General features: G+C 42.8%; 1 protein-coding gene across 2 annotated transcripts in view; it reads right to left on the bottom strand.

Moving 5' to 3' along the window:
- Nucleotides 1–480: 480 nt before the first annotated feature.
- Nucleotides 481–23,709, bottom strand: part of TRABD2B (TraB domain containing 2B) — a 415,969-nt gene continuing 392,740 nt past the window's right edge. For both annotated transcript variants that reach the window (XM_048862035.2, XM_075131863.1), the window contains exon 7: nucleotides 481–1,079. In XM_048862035.2, the coding sequence (XP_048717992.2) occupies nucleotides 857–1,079 (223 nt within the window). In that variant the 3' untranslated portion in view covers nucleotides 481–856. The remainder of the gene's footprint in view (nucleotides 1,080–23,709) is intronic.

The raw sequence follows: 23,709 nt of genomic DNA, 5'->3' as shown, positions 1-23,709 counted from the left end.
GCAGAATTACTCCAGACTGATGCCATGCGTTTTCACTAGGAAAAAGGTGAGTTCTTGACTGAAGTTAGCTATCATAATGTATTAGTTTGTTAATCCTAGAGAAGACAACACAGTCTCCACTTTTCTTACAGGTTGAGTTGAAGGCAGTGGGGGAAGCTCAGGGTTTATCTTGACTTGCCAACTCATATGAAAACCACAAATGGTCTTTTCTTCAAGAGGATTTTACCTTGGGTTCCCTAACTTGAGTTAAGAACATGCCTTTTTCCCTAGTGACACCAAGGCCACAGACAGCATGAATTGTCTAAAATATGTCTAAATTATGCTAAACGGATATACCCCCCCACTCCCCCCCACTAATCTCAGCCATCAGCATAGATTTGCCTATGGGAGGGTTAGTGTAACATTTTAATGACCAAAACAGCATCTTTGGGTGTCATTTCAGATTCATTGGTTAAAAAAAACAAATCTAGAAAATATTAATTTATCTGTTTCATCGTCACTACTGTTTAATGGGGATGTTATTAACATATCCAATACCAAGAAAAATAAGTTTACCAGTTGAATAAATACACTTTTTCTTTTTTTTTATATATATATGAACACATATATTTTACAAAGCCCCATAGCACTATGGGAAATAAAGATCCTTCTACAAAAAAGAAGATGTAAGTCAGTGTTACAATAAAGCTTTAGAGTTTCAAAATATATCTGGGCTAAGAGACAAAACCAGCTAGAGACACTACGATTTCTCCTTGGTGAGAAGGTCCAGGTTGAAACCGTCATGGAGAAAACCACACACTCATTCATAAATTATCTCTGTTCTCCATTTTAGGTATTGCACGTAATCCTAGGTTGGTCAGGAAGGCCTCAATAGACTCAGGACAAAAGACACTATTGACACATAGAAAGAAGCAGTTATGGATGGCGCCAATACCCGGCCAGCAGCTGAGCTCTTTGGCTGACGGTGGAACGGGAGAGCTGAACGTGGTCTCTGATCCAGTTGGTTTGAAAACCAAACGGGAGGATTGACTGTGATGTAGCCATTGGTTATCCTGATGTGGGAAGGTAGCGTGGTCGTGCTAGGAGAAAAGACAAGAGGACAAAATTAAACAGGATTATTTTTTCAGTATGCAAGTGGTTGCTGAGTCTACACCTTCCTAATCAGTAATAAGAACAATAGTTTGAACAGATAGAGTTCCTTTCCATGGAAGAGTTCACTGTGCTAATTATTTCACCACATCCCTGCATGAGAGGTGTTATTCATCTGTTTTACTGGGGGCGGGTGTGTGCGTGTATGAAACTGAAGCACAGGGAAGTGACTTACCTAATGTAACCTAGTGAAAAAATCAATAATAGAACCCCAGAGTCCTGACTCTAGTCACGTGGCCACACCTATGTGTGCAAACTTAGAGATGTGAGCTTCAGTTCTTCCCTGGCTACAAGGAATTGTCTGTCAAAACAACACACTTGAAATGGACTCAGTGGAGCTATGTCTGTTTATACCAGATGAGGGTCTGGCCTAATAACTACATGACTGATGATTCACTGAGTTTTTGAAATAAACAAAAAACCCAAGCTTCTTCCCACTGGACTGGCATTTAGTGTGGCTATGCATGCTGTTAGGACGGTCACAGTTCAGGGCAACTCCACCTTTTCCCCCCTCTATGGTCCACCAAAGGCTCTGACATGTAGGCCTCTTGGCTCCCCAGCCATCACCTCTCTTGGGCAGAGACATGCATCTCACTCCCCCTTGACTGGGGTATTTTCAGGCCCAGTTCCCTGCCTACACTCTGAATTCCCCCAGCAAGTCAGACTGCCTAGATAGGCCTGCTTTGCTTTTCATCTCAGATGCTATCATTAGCATAATTGCTCATGGTTTTAAGTTACCACGCATCTCTGTTTAAGCAAGCATGTTTATTTGTAAGGTAAAAGCGTTACAGAAAAAACATATTAAAACAATAAAAGAATCTACCCGTTTGCTGATAAGTTTACCAGAGACCAGCCCCACAACTCCACAAGAACTCCGGTCAGTGTTAGTCCTTCCAACCCTTCCCTAAGGACTGGGGTGTCCCTTGGACAGTAGGTCCTGTCTGTTGACTGGACCAGAAAGATGGCCTTACATCAGGTTAAACTCAGACTAATTATTGAAAAGTCCTTTTTGTGTCTGTTGGCCTCTGGAGAATCCAGTCTGAACTAGTATAGGCAAGCCTCCCTAAAGTGAATTTGCCTAATCACCACCCCACTGTTCTTAGTTCCTGGAGGGGCTGTGGTTACCATCCCCAATGGAATTACTTATGGTCCCTGGGTGGTCTACAATGATACATAAACTTAATACAGTCAGATCTCCCAAAGATATTGCAGGAAATTACCCTATATGTCACAAGGACCAAATTCTGGTCCCAGTGAAATCCAAAGTAAAAAGTCCCATCTATGCCCATGTTTTTGCTCTTAAACTGCAAGCCCCATGTCAGACAGAGTCTGCTTCTATGTAATGAACAGCATCAAACTCACTACCAGCATTCAGTAATTAATAAGCAATCATGTGCACCAGTGTGACAGCATTAGTCGAGTTTAGCAAATCTTGGAGCACCTCTAGTAGATTATCCTCAAAGAAGCAGTGCATTCTCCTGGCAAACAAGGTGAAAAATGATAGAAACGCCTGTGACAATCTAATGTGCATGCTAGTATCCACAGATTCTCTCTGCAGTTTTCTTAATCACCAGTGAAACAGGACTTCGAGGCAGTAAACAGCCCATGTAGCCACATTTCTCATGGGACAGTCTGAAAGTATATAGAAGATTAGGGTTGGAAGAGACCTCAGGAGGTCACCTAGTCCAACCCCCTGCTCAAAGCAGGACTAACCCCAACTAAATCATCCCAGCCAGGGCTTTGTCAAACTGGGCCTTGAAAACCTCTAAGGATGGAGATTCTACCACCTCCCTAGGTAACCCATTCCAGTGCTTCACCATCTTCCTAGAGAAATAGTGTTTCCTAATATCCAACCTAGACCTCCCCCACTGCAACTTGACACCATTGCTCCTTGTTCTGTCATCTGCCACCACTGAGAACAGCTGAACTCCATTCTCTTTGGAACCTCCCTTCAGGTAGTTGAAAGCTGTTATCAAATCCCCCCTCACTCTTCTCTTCTGCAGACTAAATAAACCAAGTTCCCTCGGCCTTTCCTCATAAGTCATGTGCCCCAGCCCCCTAATCATTTTCATTGCCCTCCGCTGGACTCTTGCCAATTGTCCACATCGTTTCTATAGTGGGGGGCCCAAAACTGGACGCAAAACTCCCGGTGTGGTCTCGCCAGTGCCGAATAGAGGGAAACAATCACTTCCCTTGATCTGCTGGCAATGCTCCTATTAATGCAGCCCAATATGCCATTGGCCTTCTTGGCAACAAGGGCACACTGCTGACTTAGATCCAGCTTCTCATCCACTGTAATCCCCGGGTCCTTTTCTGCAGAACTGCTGCTTAGCCAGTCAGTCCCCAGCCAGTAGCAGGGCATGGAGTTCTTCCGTCCTAAGTGCAGGACTCTGCACTTGTCCTTGTTGAACTTCATCAGATTTCTTTTGGCCCAATCCTCCAATTTGTCTAGGTCTCTCTGGACCCTCTCCCTACCCTCTAGCATATCTACCTCTCCCCCCAGCTTAGTGTCATCCGCAAACTTGCTGCGGGTGCAATTCATCCCATCATCCAGATCATTAATGAAGATGTTGAACAAAAATAGGGATGTAAAAGAAAAACATTTTAATAAATTCTAATAAAAAATATCCCCCCCCCCACCAAGCACAGTCAACATAACAATCTGTGGCCAGAGTCACCGCTGGTATAAATTGGTGTGAGAGCTATAATGATTTGCACTGGCTGTGTCTGCATAAAATCACAGACAAAAGGGTCAGCAGCTAACCAGGAACATAAGACTGGAAGGGATCTCTTGGGTCATCAAATCCAGTTGTCTGCTATTTCAACCAACCACGTTATATAGTCCCATTAATTAATTTAACAATATATAATAAACCACAGATATTAGAGCCGGAAAATACCTCTTAGAGCACCTAGTCCATCCTCTGGCCAATGCAGAATTGTTGCATATTGGAGTTTTTTGGCTGTGATAAAATGTCTTCAGTAAAATGTACAGCAAAGCATGTAATAAATGGGCAACTTGGTTCAGCAGTGATTGACCTTCTGTTTCCCCCTTCCATTTACAGAATCATTATACGAATCTGGAAAGCTCCCAGTCTCCCCGAGCCAAATAACCTGCTATGGTATCACATTTGCAAGCTCGTACTTTTGATCAGATGATGCAGCAGACGATACAGCAGCCATTCATTGCCCTCCCAGCATTAACACTGGTAACCCTTTCTCAAAAAGCAGCAAACCCAGGCCCTGATTCAGCAGGTTCCTTATGCACATGCCTGACTTCAAATATGTAAACAGGCCCATTGACTTCACGTGCTTAAAACAAGGCATATGTTTAAGTACTTGCTGAATTGGGAGTACACCAAAATGAAAATAAACACACACACACAATGCTATTATACATTGGTTTGGGGATCGATTCTGGTTTAGCACTTGAGGAGTAGTAAAACTGCAATTTTATTTTTTGTGGTTCAGCTTGTCCTTACAAATCTAGTCACATATTTGGCAATAGGTATTGGTATTGCAATAGTAGAATCCATAGAAGTAACAAGTTGTAAGCAAAACCTTTGTTCTTAGCACAGCTAGTGAATTTCAAATATCCTCTACACCAAGCGGGAGCTCTTTCCTGGAGGTATTGTCTTTCAGATGGTGTATACAGTTGAAAGCCTGTTGATAATACCTTCTCTTATTCAGTGCTTTTCATCCCTAGATCTCCAAGTGCTTCACAAAGGAGGTCAGTATCATTATTCCCATTTTACAGAAGGAGAAACTGAGGCATGGAATGCCAACACTGCCTAAGATACTTTTGAAAATCTTGCTAGGCATAAATCTGCATTTTTAGGTGCCTATATACTTTGAAAACCTTGGGCTTAAATGACTTTTTAGCAGACCAGAGGCAGACCCTGGAACAGAACCAGGTGTCCTGAGTCCCAGTCCAGTTCTTTGTCACTGCCTAACCTTTTTAGCAAATAGAAGGGCGTGAAAAGATCTCACTCCAAATTGAACAAATGTACCTGCCTACCTCGGTTACCTCTGCAGTTTCAGATGGCAATGGTATTATCACTTCCTGCCCGAGATTTCCATCCAGCAAGCTTTCCAGTCACAGGGCCCCCTTTGAGATCCATGGGAATTCCATGCATGGAATGGTTGTGGGAGGGGGTGCCCAATGCTTCTATGCAGGGGTTGCTGTGCCCTGTTAAACAGCTGCCATGTTTCCCCTCAAAGATGGCTGAAGTTCAGTGGTGGGTGAGTGATTCTTTTAGACACAGTTTACAAAATACTTTGGGACCTGTCTGGATAAAAGGGGCTATGTAAATACATGATGATATTGTTAATCACCCTAAACAATAATGTGTACAAGCCCAGCATTTGGTTTTCTTTATAATATTGGGCGAAAAGAGGTCATACGGATGACATGTCAACAGAGACTCAGACTTAAAAAAATGGAGTTTGCAACTAAAAGACCAAAGAGCTGGTAAGTTGCAATGCTGTTTCTGTCAAAATTCTCCATAAAATAATGCCTGGTTCAAATTTGTGATTTGAGGTTGGTTTTGTTTTTTTTTAAATTGAAATGATTTTCAGCATGTGCTTCCTATTTATTTTCAAAACAAATTTAACCATTATTGAGCTTTTGTTTTGTTTTTTTTAATCCACAGATGTGGGAAGAGTCAATCAGATTATTTTCCTGGTGGCTTTTTCAGATCTGAGATCAGTAATAACGTCCTCCCTTTTTTAAAAAAGGCTGTTTCTGTGGAATCTAATCAGACCATTATGCATGTCACTACAGATTAGTAAATAAGATTCACAGGTCCCTAGGACCAGCCACATGCAGTATGATGACTGTTAGGCTTGTTAGAAGTTTTATAACTTCACGGGGAGAATATATTGGGTACTAAAGGGCTGTTTAATCTAGTGGAAAAAGGCATAATGAGAAGCAATGGCTGGAAGTTAAAGCCAGACAAATTCAAATAATAGAATAGAAATAGAAATAGAATTTCAAATAGAAATAAGGCACAATTTCTTTAACAGTGAAGGTGATTAGCCATTGGAAAAAAGTACCGAGAGAAGTGATGGATTCTCTGTCTCTTGAAGTCAAGACTTGGATGCCTTTCTGGGAGATAGGCTTTCATCAAACACAAGTTATTGGGCTCAAGGGAGGAGTAGCTGGGTGAAGATCCATGGCCTGTGTTATACAGGGAGTCAGACAATCTAATGTTCCCTTTTGGCCTTAAAATCGATGAATCTATAACTCACAAAGACACACAAATGTGTTTAAGCTAAAGAATGTGTATTAGTCTTTGAAGGATTGAGTTCTGGAAAAAATAGAATAGGTCAAAATATAACGAGATTTTTTTATTTTGCTTGGTGGGGAGCAGTAGGCCACCTTTGTTGGAGACCAAAGATCTACCCCACTGTTTCCCATACTTTACGTGTCTTCTCTTGAGACGCTGAATTGCAGTCTCCTTACTGTCAGCCCAAAGGTCCAATCCTGCAAGGTGCTGAGCACTCTAAATATGTCCTTAATTTTAAGTACATGAGTAGGTCCCTTGAAGCCAATATTTACACACTTAAAATTAAGCACTTTTCCTCTAGTTTGTGCTGCTTTTGCACTTCCAGGTTCCAGCCAGGACCAGACGTGAAAATACCATCAGAAAGGCTGGCCTTGGGGTACTCCTGCCCCAAACAGATGTCGGAAGTAGTGAAAGGTTTCCAGTCCAACTTTGCAGACCCGAGCGGTCTGGATAAACATTTGGAGCCCCCTTCTTCTGTTGTGGAAAATTTAAAGTTGGCGCAAGAGACTTCTCCTTTGCAAATCCTGCCACCTTTCCTTTCTACACCCTTTCCTTTCTGCCTTGTTTTTAACCTCTTCATTTCCTTCTCCTTTCGCTTTTTAACTTGAGCTTTGTGCTGCAGCATATCAAGGGTTCGGGGGAATAATGTTTGTATGAAAGATCCTCTACAAGGTAAAGAATTGTACTAAATTTATGACAACAAATGTTTATTCCTGGAAGAAGCATTATTCAGACTGCATTTATTTGGGATCAGAAATAACTATAATGATAATTATTAACAACAAAGGAGATTGCCCAGGTCTGACAAAAACTATTGCTATGTGAACTTCTAGGAGTTTAGGCTTGATCCTCTTCACACATGTGGCTGTGTCATCTGATGTGTGAATCCCTACTGGCTGAGACTTGAGTCTCCTCTCCCCGGTGGCTGAGTAAGCAGGAGTCATTCCAAAGAAGTGATGCTGGTGTGCAGCTGGTGGAGAGACCAATCAGATGTCAACATTTCAAATGCTTAACTCAGCCCCTTATAGTTCAGCGGCTAGGGAAAAGGACTGGGAGTGAGGAGACCTGGGTCTATGATTGCCTCTGCCACTGATTTACAGTGACCTTGGCCAAATCATTTTGCTTCTGTTTCCACTTTTCTTAATGAGATTGTTAACTTTTTAGGGCAGGGATTATCTATATGTGTACAATCCCTAGCACAATCTGATCTTCATTGCGATCTTAATAATAATAATAATATTCTAGCACAAACATTTCACCATCTCTCTCAGATTTGGACTATCCAGCTGCCAAGGTTATATGGAAAATTCCTTCTGAACAGACTTTCTTGATGTATTTTGTTACTTCTGTGGCCACATTTAGTTCTGGAGCAAATCACAGAAGAAAGCAGAGTTGCACTCACTCGAACGAGGGTGGAATTATGCCCTTTGTTTCAGGTAATTCCCAAAGGGCAGAACTGGTCCATCCTCCAAGCCTGAGAAGGGGTTCGATTTTGTCTTTATTGTTTTTTTGGGTGAAAGTTCGGGAGTGGGAGCACTCTTATTTCTTGCTAACATGTATTTCCATCCCTAACTAATGCCATACAGGTTCCTATTTAACTTCAAGTGCCAAAATCCTACAGGAAAATCCTTCAATTAGTTTGCATACAAATACTGTTCCCACTGTACCATGAATGGAGCAGAGGCAGAATTGGTACCTAGGTTATTTTTCAGACAACTGCAGAATAGTGAACATACTGTAAAAACTAATAACCTTTGAAGCTCACCCTCTGAGTGATTACCCCATTCCCATCTAATGACTTAAAGATGTTCGATTCCTCTTGGATTTGGCAACAACAAAGATTTCAACCTTATTAAAACCAGCCTGTCAGGAAACGACATGTCATCCCTAGGGAAAAAAAAAAACTAAGAAAGAAATGAAATGAAATTCTTTAAAATCCCTGTGAACAATAAGTCAAGATACCATAGCTGAAAAATACCATGATTTGTTGGCTAGTGTTTGGGTGGTCCAGATACAGGAGATGACAACTTTAGTTCTTCCCTTTGCCCTCCTTAGAAATGCTTGGATGGTTCTCTAAGATCCTCAGAAGATCCCTTGTGATTTCATATTAGGACTCTGCCAGATCCTCAAAAATAGTTCGGCTCCTAATTTCCATTGAAATCGGTGAAGAGCAGGGCCTTCGTGGCCACAGAACCTAGAAAATCTATCCCAGTTTTTACATGAAACCCAGCTCTTGCTGAGATCGAATACTTTGGAACTGTTTGTTTGGCCAGGTCTATGGAGACAGCCAAGCCAAAATGTGCTCAGTAAAGTTGCTGGTTGATAATATTGGCTCATAAGGGTCCATATGCTCATTCTGTGCACACATGTGGATGTACAAAAATGCTTCTCTGAATTGTGCATGCAGTTTCTGCAGCTGCATGCATAATCATGGTAACTGTGCATGCAAATGACCACATGCTTGTCTAACTGGTCAACCTTGCCCACACTTCCTGTGATAATCAGCACAATCGTGGGAAGTCAGCACACAAGCTATGCAGGCAAAGATGCCCAGAAAATTAGGAAAAATCTGGTCCGTATTGTGCTCATTCAAGGCTACCAGCAATTGGATGGTCCGCAACATGTGACCATTAAAAGAAACAGGTTTTCATGTGATGAAGCTGTAAATCAGGTCGTGTCAAACCCTCCTCCCCAAATGTTGTGTTGCTTGAAATCTGAATCCATCTCTTTTATCCACTTTCTGCACATGGCCCCCATTGTTAAAATGGTCCGAGCCAGAACGCCCACATCCAAACTCCCCAATCTTGTGGTGATCCATGTTGGGATCCAGATTTGTGTCTCTTGGGCTCAGCCTATTGTTAAATCAGAAACAGAATGGCTAGCCCTACGCTCTCCTGTGCTTATTCATGTGTTTGTTTGGAATATTCTATTCTATTCTATTCTTTGCAGATGCACAGGATTAACCATGCCTGTTTAGATATGCGTGAGGAAAAGACATATATATTTGTCTCTAGTGTTAAACACTTCGCAAGGTTTTTTCTTCTTTTTTTTCCCTCCTCTCTGCACCTTATTCCATCTCTGTGTAGCTTTTTTTTTTCTGCTTGGTCTCAGCCCCATATTGCTCTCTGTTATTCGTTGGACTCTGTCCTCTGTCTCTCTTCCCGACGCTGTTCTCAAACAGAACATTAGGCGAATAACTTCAAGTTCAGGTCAGATCCTTGAACCTACTATGTCTGAGCAGTGCTGAATTTAGGCAAATTATAAGCTGGGAAAAAAGTGCAAGCTCTTTTGTCTTTCCCTGAATTCGAGGGTCTGAGGTGTGGGGGAAAAAGTTTCAGGTTGTATATTTGCCAATTTAAAATGTGAAGGTCATTACGCCTTTGGTTGCCCACAAGACACGAGCTACTTCCTATGTCTTACAAGGCAACTATAGTGGAACCAGGCACCACACATAGTCCCCATCTCAAAACATTTCCAGAGCAAAGTAAAGTCCCTCGGAAGTCCTGGAGATGCCAGTAATTACTTGTACAAAAATCTTTGACCGCCTGCAATGCTTAAAATCCTGCTAGCTAATCAGGGTTTCCCTGTGATACACATTAATTAGGACCCTATCTGGAAATGACTTAAGTGTCTCCATGGAACCATATCTAAGCTTTCTGTGAACCCATTCAGACAGTTTGCACACGTTTGCAACACTTCCCAGTGGCAGCACTGGACTTGGCCTCATAGATATTGAGCTGCTCCCAGAGAAACAGTCTTTGCTCCCAGTTTTCTAAAATTGCCCATTTCATGGGTGAACGTCATGGGTATAATTCTCTGTGGTCCATGTTCTGCCCTTTGCTACCCTGGACAGTGAAAATGTTCCCAAGTGCATAACCCACAGAGAGATCTCTAATGTTTGGAGAAGGGGGAATTCTATGGTGGAGGTGATAAAACCTTTTTTTACATGGGGACTTGGAGTTTGGGATGCTTGAATTCCAAGCTGATTCCGGTCCTATTATCCATTTCATATTTAATTGATAAATATTGGGTTGAATTCATCCCTGGTTTAACGCCATTCACCGCTATTTATCTTAATAAATGCACCTGAAAATAATAAAGCACGTGCTCAATCTAAATGAAATGCAAACTTAAATCAGCCTTGTAAAGTTAGCATCCCCATCAGGGTGAAAACACTATTGTTTACTTGTATTTTAATAGCCTGTCAAAAAAAAAAATGCCCAGGTGAGTGTATTTATCTGAGATGCACCTAAATCTGAAATGCACTTTTATTCATCTTTGCAGGATCCACAGAATTTTACAAAGCTGTATAAAAGTGCATCTCAGATTCAGGATATGAAAAGCCACTTTAGTGTAAAGAGTGGATTTCTCTCCCCCCCCAGCTTTTTGATAGGAGATAGCAATCTGATTTCTTTTCTTTTCTATGAAATAGATGATATGCCACGCATCCTCATAGTTAAAGACTTCAAGGACCCAGCCGTGGGAACATCTGGCAAGTGAAAGCTCTGGATATGGAAAACAGAAATGTAGAGGCTCATATTTATAAATTGGAAGGGCCATCAGGACATCTGCTAACAAGCTTTCCTCCAGAGTCTGTTTGCTGCGCACGGTTGTTCACCGGCAACAATAAACATGAGCATGGATCATGTGCATGGCCTGCCGTTCCTTTGAGTAGCTGAAGGAACATATGCTCTGGTTAAACATAAATGCTCTGCTCTCACAACACAGAAACACAAGTGTTCGCAAACCTCACAGCAAAGTTCTTGTATACCAGACCTCATAGGGATCTGTTCCTGGAATGGGCTAAAAGTAGCCTGCAAAAAATCCTTGCATTTACACAAAGAGAGTCAAGCCCACTTAGTAGCAACCTGTACAATGGAAAATCCCACATTTTTCTCCAGACTTTTTTTGTGCAAGGGTCCAGTCCTGAGCCCCAAACTCCTATGACCTCCAATGGAGTTTGGGGTGTGTATTCCGTGTCTGGAACAGATCCCCAGTTAGCACAATTGTGACCAACAGATCAAACATTAAAAAGTATGTACGTAAAATCAAATTTCTTTTCCATTTATAGTACAGGCATCTTTCCTCCAACAGGTGCCAGCAAGAAGTACCTTACAAGCCCCTGAAAAAAAGTAACACAACAGATAGCAATCATAATAATAATCATAATAGTGACAGAGGATTTTGCTAATTGGTCCTCTGATCTAGGTGCCTGTAGGATCCTGTTCACAGACATCAAGGCCCAGATCCTTAGAGTATCTCTACACTGCAGGCTGGAGGCATGATTGGGAGGGGTCATAGGCAGGAAGCTAGACTGTCCCACTGCCTCTGTGGCTGCAATTATACAGCTATTGTTATTCAAGATGGCTTTGACCTGTCTAGATCAAAGTTAGCTCAGGTAGGAGAACACATGCTGCAATCACGTCTCCAGCCTGTGGTGTAGAGATACACTCAGATCTATTTATGCATCTCACTCCCATTAAAATACCTTTGAGGAGCTGGGCCCAACAGCCTAATCAGTTAGCATTAATACTGGCTCCACATATAAAAAGTAGTCAAGGAAAGGGGGGAAAAAAGAAGAAATAAGACGGAGGAAAGTGGTGCTCTCTATTCAAAAAGAAAGTTGTTGCATACCTGATGCCAGTATAATTATTGTTTGTATTACAGTAATGCCAAGAGGCCACTGCGGGGCCCCACTATGTTAGGCGCTGTACATATACATAGTCAGAAATAGTCCCTTCCCCAAACAGTTCGCTGTCCCAAAGCCCTGATCCTTCAAAAGCTTATACAAGTGCTTACCCTTTTTGTACTGAAGTCAACGGGACTTGGATAAAGTTAAGCCCCTGTGTAAGTCTTTGCAGGATCAGGGCCTGAACAGGCAAGACAGAAAAAGGGTGGGAGAAAGCGATACAAAATACAAACAAAAGTTGGGGAATGGAGGCACAGAGAAATTAAACGTTTTGCTCAAGGACACGGAATAAATCCAGCAGAGTCAGGACCTGAGCCCAGCTGTCAGTCCAATGCCTTAACCTCAAGGCCATCCACCCTCCTGTAAGTAGAATGCTACTATGCAGTATGAAGGCATGCACACCACCTAATTTAGTGTAAGAGATGTGATTGTCATAGCTTGGCAGCTACCAGTTCTTACAATCAAATCTGAACCAAACACTTTATTTATACCATGTCAGACAGACCTGAAGTGGCTGAACAAAACATGGTTGCAGCAGGGTTATACTTTTTCAAGCAAAGTAACCCCCAACATTATGTATACGTATCATGCATCTTCTTAAACGCTAGATGCCATGCAGTACTAGAAAACAGAAATGAAAGAGATATTCCTGTATAGGATCCATACCAAATCTTGCGTCTGCATTTACATTCCTATTAGCAGACTGAGAAGGAAGGAAGGGAAAATGTTCTTGGATTCCTGAATAGAGAGTAACTATATGTACAAAAATCTTTGCAGATCTGGCCTCTAGTTTGGTTAGTTTCACTCATCCACCCAGTTGGAAATATTTAACCAGTAACAAATGCGGAATTTAGATTCAAAGACTGCTCAAAATCCTCTACCAGCAAGATACAAATGTTCTATTCTACATGTTTATTTGCCTCATTTTGCAGGAAAAAAGCTTTGCTTAAGGTAGTTTATTGCTGAAAGTAGCGAAGAGAATACAAAACGTGTTGCCTGTTTCTTCATGCTCCTGAAAGCCAGACAGTTGTATAGGCTAATTTCTGCTCTCAGAGAGACATGCAGAAAGGCCAGTCAAGTCAGTGACAGCTCTGTAGACAGATCTGAAAGCACAATTTGTGTGCACTTGGCCAATATCAAATACAAAGTTGCAGTGTTTTAGAGTGTGAACATGAATAGCAAAATCATCCCTGGACTTTTGGAGAATTACTTTTTTACTTCTCTAGCCTGCCCTATTTCCTTCTGGAGAACCATAAAATGCCCTTTTTGACTGAAGGTAGGGTGACCAGACAGCAACTGTGAAAAAACGGGATGGGGGTGAGGGGTAATAGGCACCTATATAAGAAAAAGTCCCAAAAAACGGGACTCTCCCTTTAAAAATGGGACATCTGGTCACCCTAATTGAAGGTACATTTTATAAAATCTGCTTGGTATTGTCTCTTATAAGAGCCCACTGTACACAGAAGTGATGTCTAGTGGTTAGAATGGGAGACTGGGAGTTGGAACTTCTGGGTTCTATTCCTGCCTCTGATTCATGCACCTTTTAACCTTGGGCAAGTTACTTAGGACCATATTGTGCCTTCAAGGAACAGCTCTGCCTGAGGGCGGTACAGCCTGTCCCTCCCTCACCCGCAACACTCAACTGGTTGATGTGGGGTGGGGGACATGAGGTCATGCCCCTGATTCTTTGAGCAGATGTGCGCACTATCAGAAAGAAAGAAAGAAAGAAAGAAAGAAAGAAAGAAAGAAAGAAAGAAAGAAACTTTGTCTCTAAGTATAGACACTGCACATTATACTCAATGATTACCAAAGTGGTGTAAATCTCTTAAATGATGGCAATAAAAAACAATGAGACTTTTCTTTAGATTTTTTTGGAAAATAAAAAGTTGATAGCTTGGTGTATTCCTTTGATCACATTTCAGCAATGCAAGTTTCTCAAGAACATTAGGAAACTTAAGCCTAGTGAAACTAACAGAATGAACAAAAAGTAGCTTTGGACCCATAGTCTGTTTATCATATGAAATCATGGCTGTGCATCTCTTTAGATAGGTCTGGAGAATAGCAAATGAACCTTGTAGTTTTATAAGGTGAAAGACGTTATCACCCCTAGCAGGCTGCCAAATTCGGAGTATTAGCGTGATCATACTAGAGTTTAAGACATGTGTCAGAGTTTTCCATTTCTTGTTGTGATGCATGACAAAATTCTAAACTGAACACATATCACCATCTTAATTAATACATTGTGTGCACTTTGACCAACCTGCTAATCCAAGAAGCACTAATAAAAACCAGAAAAGAAACTATATCAAAGCCGTATCACAGGCTACAGTAAAAAGATTGGCCTCTTATTCATATTGTGCTGAGTTATCCTTTGCCATTATTCAACTTTTGCAAAGATTTTATACACCCATCACTTTTACCAGGATACAGTAAATATCAAGCACAGATATTGGGCCCAGTCCTGCTTTCAATTATTCCCATGCAACTTCATTGACTTGTCTCATTTTATACTTAAATGGTACTCTCCCTGTGGCATAGATTGTCTTTTTGTTCTCTGTTTGTACAGCATTTAGCACATTGGGGGTCTAGATCCATGACTAGGGCTCCTAGGCACTCTCATGATAATAAAATAAAATAATAATAATAATAATAACAATAATAATAATAATAATAATGGGATTGCATCCTGGTAATTGAGACAAGAATGTGCTCCTCTGACAACAGTCTGCATGATGAAATGCAGTAAAGACAAGTGCAAAGTACTTAAGGAAAACTCAAATGCACAGCTACACAAAGGGGAATAACTGGCTAGGTGACAGTACTGCTGAAAAGGATTCGGGGTTATAGTGGATCACAGACTGAATATGATCAATAATGTGATGCAGCTGAGAAAAAGACTAATATCAATCTGGGGTGTATTAACAGAAGCATTGTATGCAAGACGTGGGAGGTCGTTGTCCTGCTCTACTCGGCACTGCGGTGGCCTCAGCTGGAGTGTTGTGTCCAATTCTGGGCACCACACTTTAGGAAAGATGAGGACAAATTGGAGAGAAAAAACAACAACAGATAAAATGTTTAGAAAACCTAACCTCTGAGGAATGGTTAATAAAACGGGGCATGTTTAGTCTTGAGAAAAGAAGACTGAGGAGGGACTTGATAATGGTCTTCAAATGTGCTGTTACAAAGCGGACTGTGATCATTTCTTCTCTTTGTCTACCGAAGGCAGGACAAGAAGTAACAGGCTTAATCTGGAGCAAGGGAGATTTAGGTTAAATATTAGGAAAAACATTTTAACGCTAAGGGGAGTCAAGCTGTGGAACAGGCTTCCAAGGGAGGTTGAGATCACCATCGCTGGAGGTTTTTAGGAACAAGTTGGACAAACACCCGTCAGGGATGGTTTAGGTTTACTTAGTTCTGCCTCATCACAAGAGACTGGATTTAATGACTTCTTGAAGCCCCTTCCAGCCCAACATTTCTATTCATCTGTGTTAAAAGGCTCTTGCATGCAGGTCGCCAACTCTCAGGATTTTAGGGCGAGTCTCCTGATATTTGATATAAAGTCTCAGTGCCTAGAAGTCCGGTGATCACATGAGAATTTATCTATCCGAAGCACTTGCATCACAGTGCGTTCACTATTGTCGCTTGGTACCTCATGGTCTTTAATGCATTTATCCACCCAACACCCCTGTGAGGCAGGGCAGTGGTCGTCTCATGTTTGGCAGCTAGGGAACTGGGAAACAGAGGCTAAGTGACACCTACAAGTCACGCAGGAAGTCTGCAGCCGAGCAGGGAACTGAACCCAGGTCTGCTCAAGTCCTAGGCTACTACCATGACCAATGGACCATATTTTCTCTCAGATTACATTTAAATACAGTAAGTTTCCATAGCTGCCGAGACCAGCTTGAAAACATGGCCGAAATGCACTCTGATGGCTCAGAAACCAGAAGGGCAATAAAAAGAATCCCACATTAACTATTAAAAAAAAAAAGAACTTAAGCAAATTTCACAACTCTTTGAACATTCGGGGAATGGCCATAAGCACAGAATGTGGAATACAGGAGGGATTTTCAAACACACTCACTGTTGGCCTAACAGTGCTGCCACTGAAGTAAAGGAGTTTTACCACCAACTTCAGTGGAAGGAGTTGTCAGGCCAATGCTCTGGAAAATCCCCCCAGACACTTTCAAAGTACAAATATTTTGATATTATCAGGTATAACTATGAATTACTGTATCTACAAAGGAACTTGGTACACATGACTAATTCGTTTCTCAGAAAAAAGAATAGATGATTGATTCCGGGTCCCGATTGGGGATTGATAAATAAAATATTATAATAACTAATAAAAATTAATGCTTTTACATAACACCTTTCTCTTGAAAAACCTCAAATGACTAACAAACATTAAAGGGCCATTAAAGGGCTTGATGTCTGCTGTGCGGCTCAGAAGCAGCAGGATAATGTCACTCCGGTGAGTAGAGCAAGGTGGGAAATGGTTTTCCTGTTCCACCAATATTTTGGAGAGTTCAAAATCGTTTTCCCTTCTTGACTCAGGACAAAAAGTCAAAAGCTGAAAATGATTCATGAATAAGGCTGTGAGTCTGTCATGGAAGTCATGGATTCTGGGACTTTCCGGGACCTCCGTGACTTCTGCAGCAGCAGGTTCGACAGATCCCAGGGCCACCTAACCATCTCAGGTAGCCTCCGGGCCAGCCACACAGGCTGCTGCTAGGGCAATCTCGGGTCACCACGTGCCACCCCTCCCTCAGCAGCAGTGACGGTCCTGGGCCACATTCTGCCACTTCCTCACCTCCTGGAGCACCAGCGGTGGTCCCGGGACATGCGCCGCTTCCCCCCTCAGCAGCAGCAACGGTCCTAGGCTGCGCATGGCCACCCCTGCCCCCTGGAGCACTAGTGGTAGTCCTGGGATGTGTGCCACTGCCCCCCCCCCCAGCACCAGCAGTGATCCCAGGCTGCCCCCTCCAGAGCATCTACGGTGCCCGCGGAGCCCCCCCTCCAGAGCACCCATGGCGCCCCAAAGCCCCCACTCCAGAGCACCCAAGATTTAGTCAGAGGTATACACTATAAGTCATGGACAGGTCACTGGCTATGAACTTTTGTTTACTGCCTGTGACCTGTCCATTACTTTTACTAAAAATACCCGTGACTGAATCTTAGCCTTATTCATGAACTGAAAAACTGATTTATTTTTTTAGTTTGGATCAACTGTAATGTTTTGTTTAGATCATTTCAAAATGTTTTGTTTCTGTTTTTTTCCTTTATCCAATACAAGTTGTGGGGGCAAACAAGTTAGTTAGTTTTTAGAGAGAGCTGGACAAATTTATGAGTGGTATTGTATGGTGGGGTTGTTTGTGATGGGAGGAGGCAGCCCCGGGGGTCCCTTCTAGTTTATGTCTTATGTACCTAAAAATCTCATGCTTCAGGGCTTCACCCAGTTTCCTGTAAGGGTCAGGAAGGGATCCCCCCAAGTTGTCTTCTTCCTCTCTCTCTCTCTCTCTCTCTCTCTCTCTCTCTCTCTCTCTCTCTTTTTGGTCTCTTACATGAGTAGCTTCAGGAATGGCCATGGGGGGAGATGGGACATTGGAGGGGGATGGCCAGTGTTCTGAGGTGGCACAGAGTATTCTCTCTCTCGGGTGCTTGACTGGCCACTTCTTGTTCACATGCTCAGGGTCTAACTGATCACCATATGTGGAGTTGGGAAAGAATTTTCCCCCAGGTCAGACTGGCAGGTTTTTTTGGTTTTTTTTTTTTTTTTTTTTTTTACCTTTTTCTGCAGTGTGGGGTATGGCTCACTTGCCAGGATCATCTGGGTATATCTCACTCAATCAATTAGGTCACAGTGGGGCCTTGGGCACTGGTGTTTATCAGTCTCTCCTATTCTCTGCTTGTGACACTTGATAGTTTAGTCTCCTCTGGACTGTAATACTTTGGTCTAATTTTGGTTGTTGGGTTTAGTGTGAGGGTGCTGGAGGTTAGACTCCATGCTCTGGTGGTCCCTTCTGGCCTTTAACACTATGACTCTCTGACTATTAATTTCTTTCTTTTTGTTTCTTTTGTTTTAACCCTTTTCAGTCTAATTTGCTTAAATTTCTAATCCAAAAGTCATTTTGAACTGGGAAAGGAACACTTTTCATTTTAAAATTTCTGAAACAGTTTTCTCTGACGTTGGTTTTCCCCTTGACTTGGGCATTTCATCAAACCTGATTCTGTTTCGTGAATTTCAGTTTAGACCAATCAGCATTTTTCAACAATAAAACAATTCACTGGAAAATTCCCGACCAGATCTAATTGCAAGTCCTCCTGATGAAGTCAATGGGACTACTCAGAGTAAACATGATTCCTAGCAGTCTGTGTTTTGCGCAGTTAAATCAGGGCCCGATCCAGTAAAGCACATGGACAGCTTTAAGCACATGTGCGCTTGGAACTATGCACAATGGAGGTATGCACATGCTTAAAGTCTCACTTCCTTACTTTTAAAATCACGAAAGCAACACCATCCGATCATAATGCCACATAGCTTTTTCAATGGGACTACTCACAAGAGAACAGCGAGCAAGATTTGGCCAGGAACTTCATATTTCATTTCATAAAAAAAAGAACTCCTTAAGAATGAGCGTAAGAATCTCCAAGTCACTCAGAAGACATTTGGAAGCTGATGTTTACACTGAACTGGTTAATAACCGGCTGCATTTTGTAGTCACTTGAATATTTGTTGAAGAGCAATAATTGGAGCATGTTATCTAACAAGTCAGAAGGAAATCAAGCCAATATCCCTTCTTGTTTGAGGGCACTCATGGAGGCATCATGGTGATATCAAAGATTGCTGAGGAGAAGGAAGAAGGAAATGGTGGATGGGGTAGTATTTAATAATTAATCAGGAAGTGGACACAAGTTGCAGTAACTTACTTAGGTTACATACTGCAGTGAGATATAGGATCAGATAGCTTTGTTGCCCCTTTATGATGCTCTGGAGGTGCAAAGGGGATATCAACTAGGTGGACATGGCCACCAGAGAATTCCCTCAGTAGAGAGGGAATTTCCAGGTGGTGTAGGGTCAGGGTAGCAGCTCTATATCCCCATCTTGCAGTTCCTTAGTGTAGGGGGCGTGAAGGAGGCATGGACCGGAAAGGCAGGCATTATAGGGCCCTGTGGGTCTAGCACCTGGAAGCGGCCATCTCCAGGCTGTAACCAGCTTGTACTCCACTGCCCATGACCCTCTGTGGACACAGATCCTGGGAAGTCCCGCCTCAGGGGCTCTGATTGGCTCCCCACCCTATATAAACCTAAGGGGTATTCCAGGAAGTGTCTCGGCAACGGTGTGGATTCCCTGTAGCTGCCACAACCATTCCCTGCTCCTGAACTCCTGGCTTTGACTTCGGCTTGATTTGGACTTCACCTTGTGACTCAGATCCTGAAATCTGACCCTTGGTATCAGTCCTGGCTGGAACCTGATTATGCACTCCTCTGCTACTCCCTGCCTCAGGTTGGTCCCTGTTCTGACCCTTGTCCTGACTGCCTGTGTGGGGTTCCCAACAGGCCTGGCTTAAGCCTCTCTGTTCCTGGCTGCTGGAACAGCTTGTTGGAGTCATAGGTAACTGGTCACAAGTTAGAGAAGCCCCAAGGCTACTCTCTAACTAATGCTGGGGTCTAGACAGGGCTCCAGCCAATCTGACAACAGGGGAAACACAAACCACAGAGCCACCATTACCCCTTCCCCATTTCCTATATTGAGCATAGATTGGCTGGAACAGAGAATGGAGCCCATAGTGTCCATCAGTGGCTATGTATCCCTTTAGCATCTACTGCACTAAACAGAGAGACTGATGGAATATTTTAAACAAACACAACCTCACTGATGGAAATTTCAATCTCAAAGCCACCATATGAAAGAAAGTCATCTGACCACAATTTACCTGTTAGACTTCAAAAGTGTCTTGGTCTCCTAAAAAGAAAAGCAGCCTTCTCTTTAATGAAACTAAGTACTATATTTCAGCACTGTGTGTTGTGAAAGGGAAACAATTTGGATTCATTTACTGAAATTTACCTTTCAGGTGCAATTAAGCAGAATTAAAAATTTGTACAAATTGACAGCATTCTGTTTTCCATCACTACATTGTCTTCAAGGAAAGGATAACAGACTAACTGGCTTAAATTCCAGCCCAACTGATAAGGTTCACTATATATGGGCATGATTAGGGGAGTTTATTGCACATTGTCACTCTTCATTCATCACTGGCATAAAGTTTTTAGTCTGAAATAGCTGTCACTTTGAAAAGAAATGGATGTTTGTAATGTTACTGCATTCATCTGGGGTTGAACATTCACCAATGGGCTATCAAGGAAATGCCATTCCCATTCACAGTGGGATTTTATTTCATTTTCAGGCAATAACAGACCTGCAGTTCCATGGCTACATTAGACACTCTTAGTCCTTTCCTTTCTCTGACCAAGTCTCCTCCCCGCTCCTTGAAATTTTCTACATTTGCTCCCATTTTTCATTCTGCATGAATCTGAACCTTCTACTCACCTTCAATGCACTCCATAACTCCACCCCATTAACAGCTCTTGCTCAAGGCTCAGCAAGGCTGTTAATCCCTGATTTGCCCCTCACTCTCATTCTGCTCTACCCAGTCCTTCCTTCTCACCATTTCATTTGTCCCTTTCACTTCCTCCAGACTCTCTGCCTTATTCCAAATTATCTCAGCTCCTGAAATAGTCCTCCATTCACCAACCTCCCCGCCTCTCTACCTGTAAGGAACTTTTCTAAAGACCCTTCTATTCTATGAAGTGCTCAAATGACAATGTCAACAACCGATGGTGTATATATTCTCTAGGTCTTGTAGTATTTTTTGCTTATGGTTTTAGAGTCTAAACCCTTAAGGGCAAGGACCTTGTCTGTTTGCATTCAAATGCCTACGGTATTTTAATTGCCCCAAGCATATAATCAGTAATTAACTATTCATATTAGAAGAGGAAACTGAGTTGATGGTTTCAATGGAAACAGTAAAACTTTCCCCATCCAACTGAAGCAGTGACCCTCTCATAGGGTGACCGGATGTCCGAATTTCTAGGGACAGTCCTGATTATTGAGTCTTTTTCTTATATAGGCTCCTATTACTCCCCCCTACCCCTGCACCCCGTCCCGATTTTTCACACTTGCTGTCTGGTCACCCTACCCTCTCAGTGCAATCCATCCATGCCCCCCATCCCCCGACTCTCCCACCTTCCCCCCAAAATCCCAGCTAAGCTAGCTGAACTGCTCAACATTTAGTTTTGTGGAAATCAAAATGTTTCGTGCAAAGAAACAAATTTGAAACAAAATGAAGATTTCTGAAAATGGAAATGAAACCATTTGGTTTCATTTCTAATTACAATTCTCGTTTCATTTTTGACAACCAACATTGCCATGAGAAAGGGACATTTTAATTTTGTTTAAGTTTTTTTTTTGTTTAAAAAAATAATCAAAATTGGCCATGGCACATTTTTGAATGAAATTGTTACATTTGAAAAAAAAATTGTTGAAATAAAATTGTATTTTTCAACCCCCACATATGACATAGTTCAGCTTTGTAACGAATCTTGGCTTTGTCAGAGCAACAGGGGGAGGTGAATTCCAGATCTAGAAACCTTCTACCGGAGGTGAAAGTAAGCCGGTACGGTCAGGTACGGCGTACCGGCAAGAGCCAGTATGCCGTGCCAGACTGGACCGGCTTCTCCAGGGATGATTTAAAGGGCCCAGGGCTCCAACCGCTGCGGGGAGCCCCTGGCCCTTTAAATCACCCCTGGAGCTCCAGCTGCGGGGCTTGGGCAGTGCTTTAAAGGGCCTGAGGCTTTAAAGTGCTTTAAAGACTCCCCGCCGGAGCTCCGGCAGCCGGGCTTGGGCAGAGATTTAAAGGGCCCGGAGCGCCGGCTGCTGCGGGGAGTCTCAGGCCCTTTAAAGTGCCGTCCAAGCCCTGAAACGCCACCGGAGCTCCGGCAGCAGGGCTCGGGTGCAGCGGCCGGAGCTCCGGGCCCTTTACATCACCACCAGAGCCCTGCCGCCCCGGGGTAGCAGCGGCAGGGCATCTGCGGTGATTTGAAGAGCCTGGAGCTCTGCGGCGGCTGGAGCCCTGTGCCCTTTCACAGAATCACAGAATATCAGGGTTGGAGGGGACCTCAGGAGGTCATCTAGTCCAACCCCCTGCTCAAAGCAGGACCAATCCCCAATTTTTGCCCCAGATCCCAAATGGCCCCCTCAAGGATTCAACTCACAACCCTGGGTTTAGCAGGCCAATGCTCAGACCACTGAGCTATCCCTCCCCCCTTTAATTTGCCCCTGCACCCGGGGGCTCCCAGCCACCTCTGCAGCTGGTAGCTCTGGGGTGATTTAAAAGCCCTGGGGCTCCCAGCTGGAGCCCCAGGGCCTTTAAATCTTGAAAGGCTTCGCCTCCTCTGGTTCAGGCAATGCCTCTTGCGGTTGAGGCCACCCCCTGCTCAGGACTCCAGAGTACCGGTAAGTCCTTTCAGTTACTTTCACCCCTGCCTTCTACCAGAACACCCTGATGTTATACAAATCTAGAGAATATCAGTTTGTGTGTGACAGCTAGTCCCAGCTCTCAGGATAGAATAAAAGGAGAGAGACAATGTTTAAAATAAAATAATAATAATGTATGATGTTAAATGATGACTCGTCTTTGTTAGACTATTTCAGATGGTGGCTATAACCCCAGAGCAGACTAGAAATACTGTATGAGTTAAGGCCTGAGTGGAACCATTAATTATGGATTTCCTGGCTTTTATAGGTTGAATTCAGACCTTTGATGTTCCTTTAACATTGTTCTCATTTGTTCATTTCCTTTGTTTCTGTATTGGAAGCTTAAAAAAACACCCTAAAATTTCCAAGGATGTGTAGGAGATGGACTTTTAATCCACAGTCCATAAAAGCCCTGCAATTCATGGCTCATAAAGTCCTCTAATCCATGGTCAATAAAGCTTTGGAAAAGAGCTCTGAAACAGTGATTTCATAGTTCAGTGGGGTTCAGACAAGAACCTTTAATCTGGTTTAAATTTGCATGTGTGCTCCGCCACTCACACATTTGGCTTTGAAACTCAACTGAAAATATTGAAGTTTGAAGGCTTTGGATGGAAGCCGACTGAGTTTTACATGGTTTTCACCTGAAATAAAAATGACACAGGTTCCCCTCCCACCCCAACTTACCCCAGGTTTGTGCACCTTTCCCTCTTACCAAGTTTCCAGTGTATAACGTAACCCAATAATAGGGAAGCTAGGAAACAGCCGTGAACTGGGAGAACATTCTTGGTATACTGGGCCAGAGCCCAAGATGGTGTAAAATCAGCATAGCTCAGCTGTGGATCTAACCCGTTGAATTTATCTTCTCTTAAGAAATGCCCAGGAGCCAAGCTGGCCGCAGAATTATTCTATCGCACCCGTTCAGGGAATAATCAGACTACAAACTCTAATAACTTACACAGTCTTATGTTCTACTATGGCCAATGGGAATGGAACCATTTAAAAAATAACACCCTGTGCAATGCATCGCGCTAGGCCCAGCGTGCAGTTGA

This window comes from Caretta caretta, chromosome 8, assembly GCF_965140235.1.
Source record: "Caretta caretta isolate rCarCar2 chromosome 8, rCarCar1.hap1, whole genome shotgun sequence".
NCBI lineage: Eukaryota > Metazoa > Chordata > Testudines > Cheloniidae > Caretta > Caretta caretta.
This window is presented reverse-complemented; position numbering and strand designations above follow the sequence as displayed.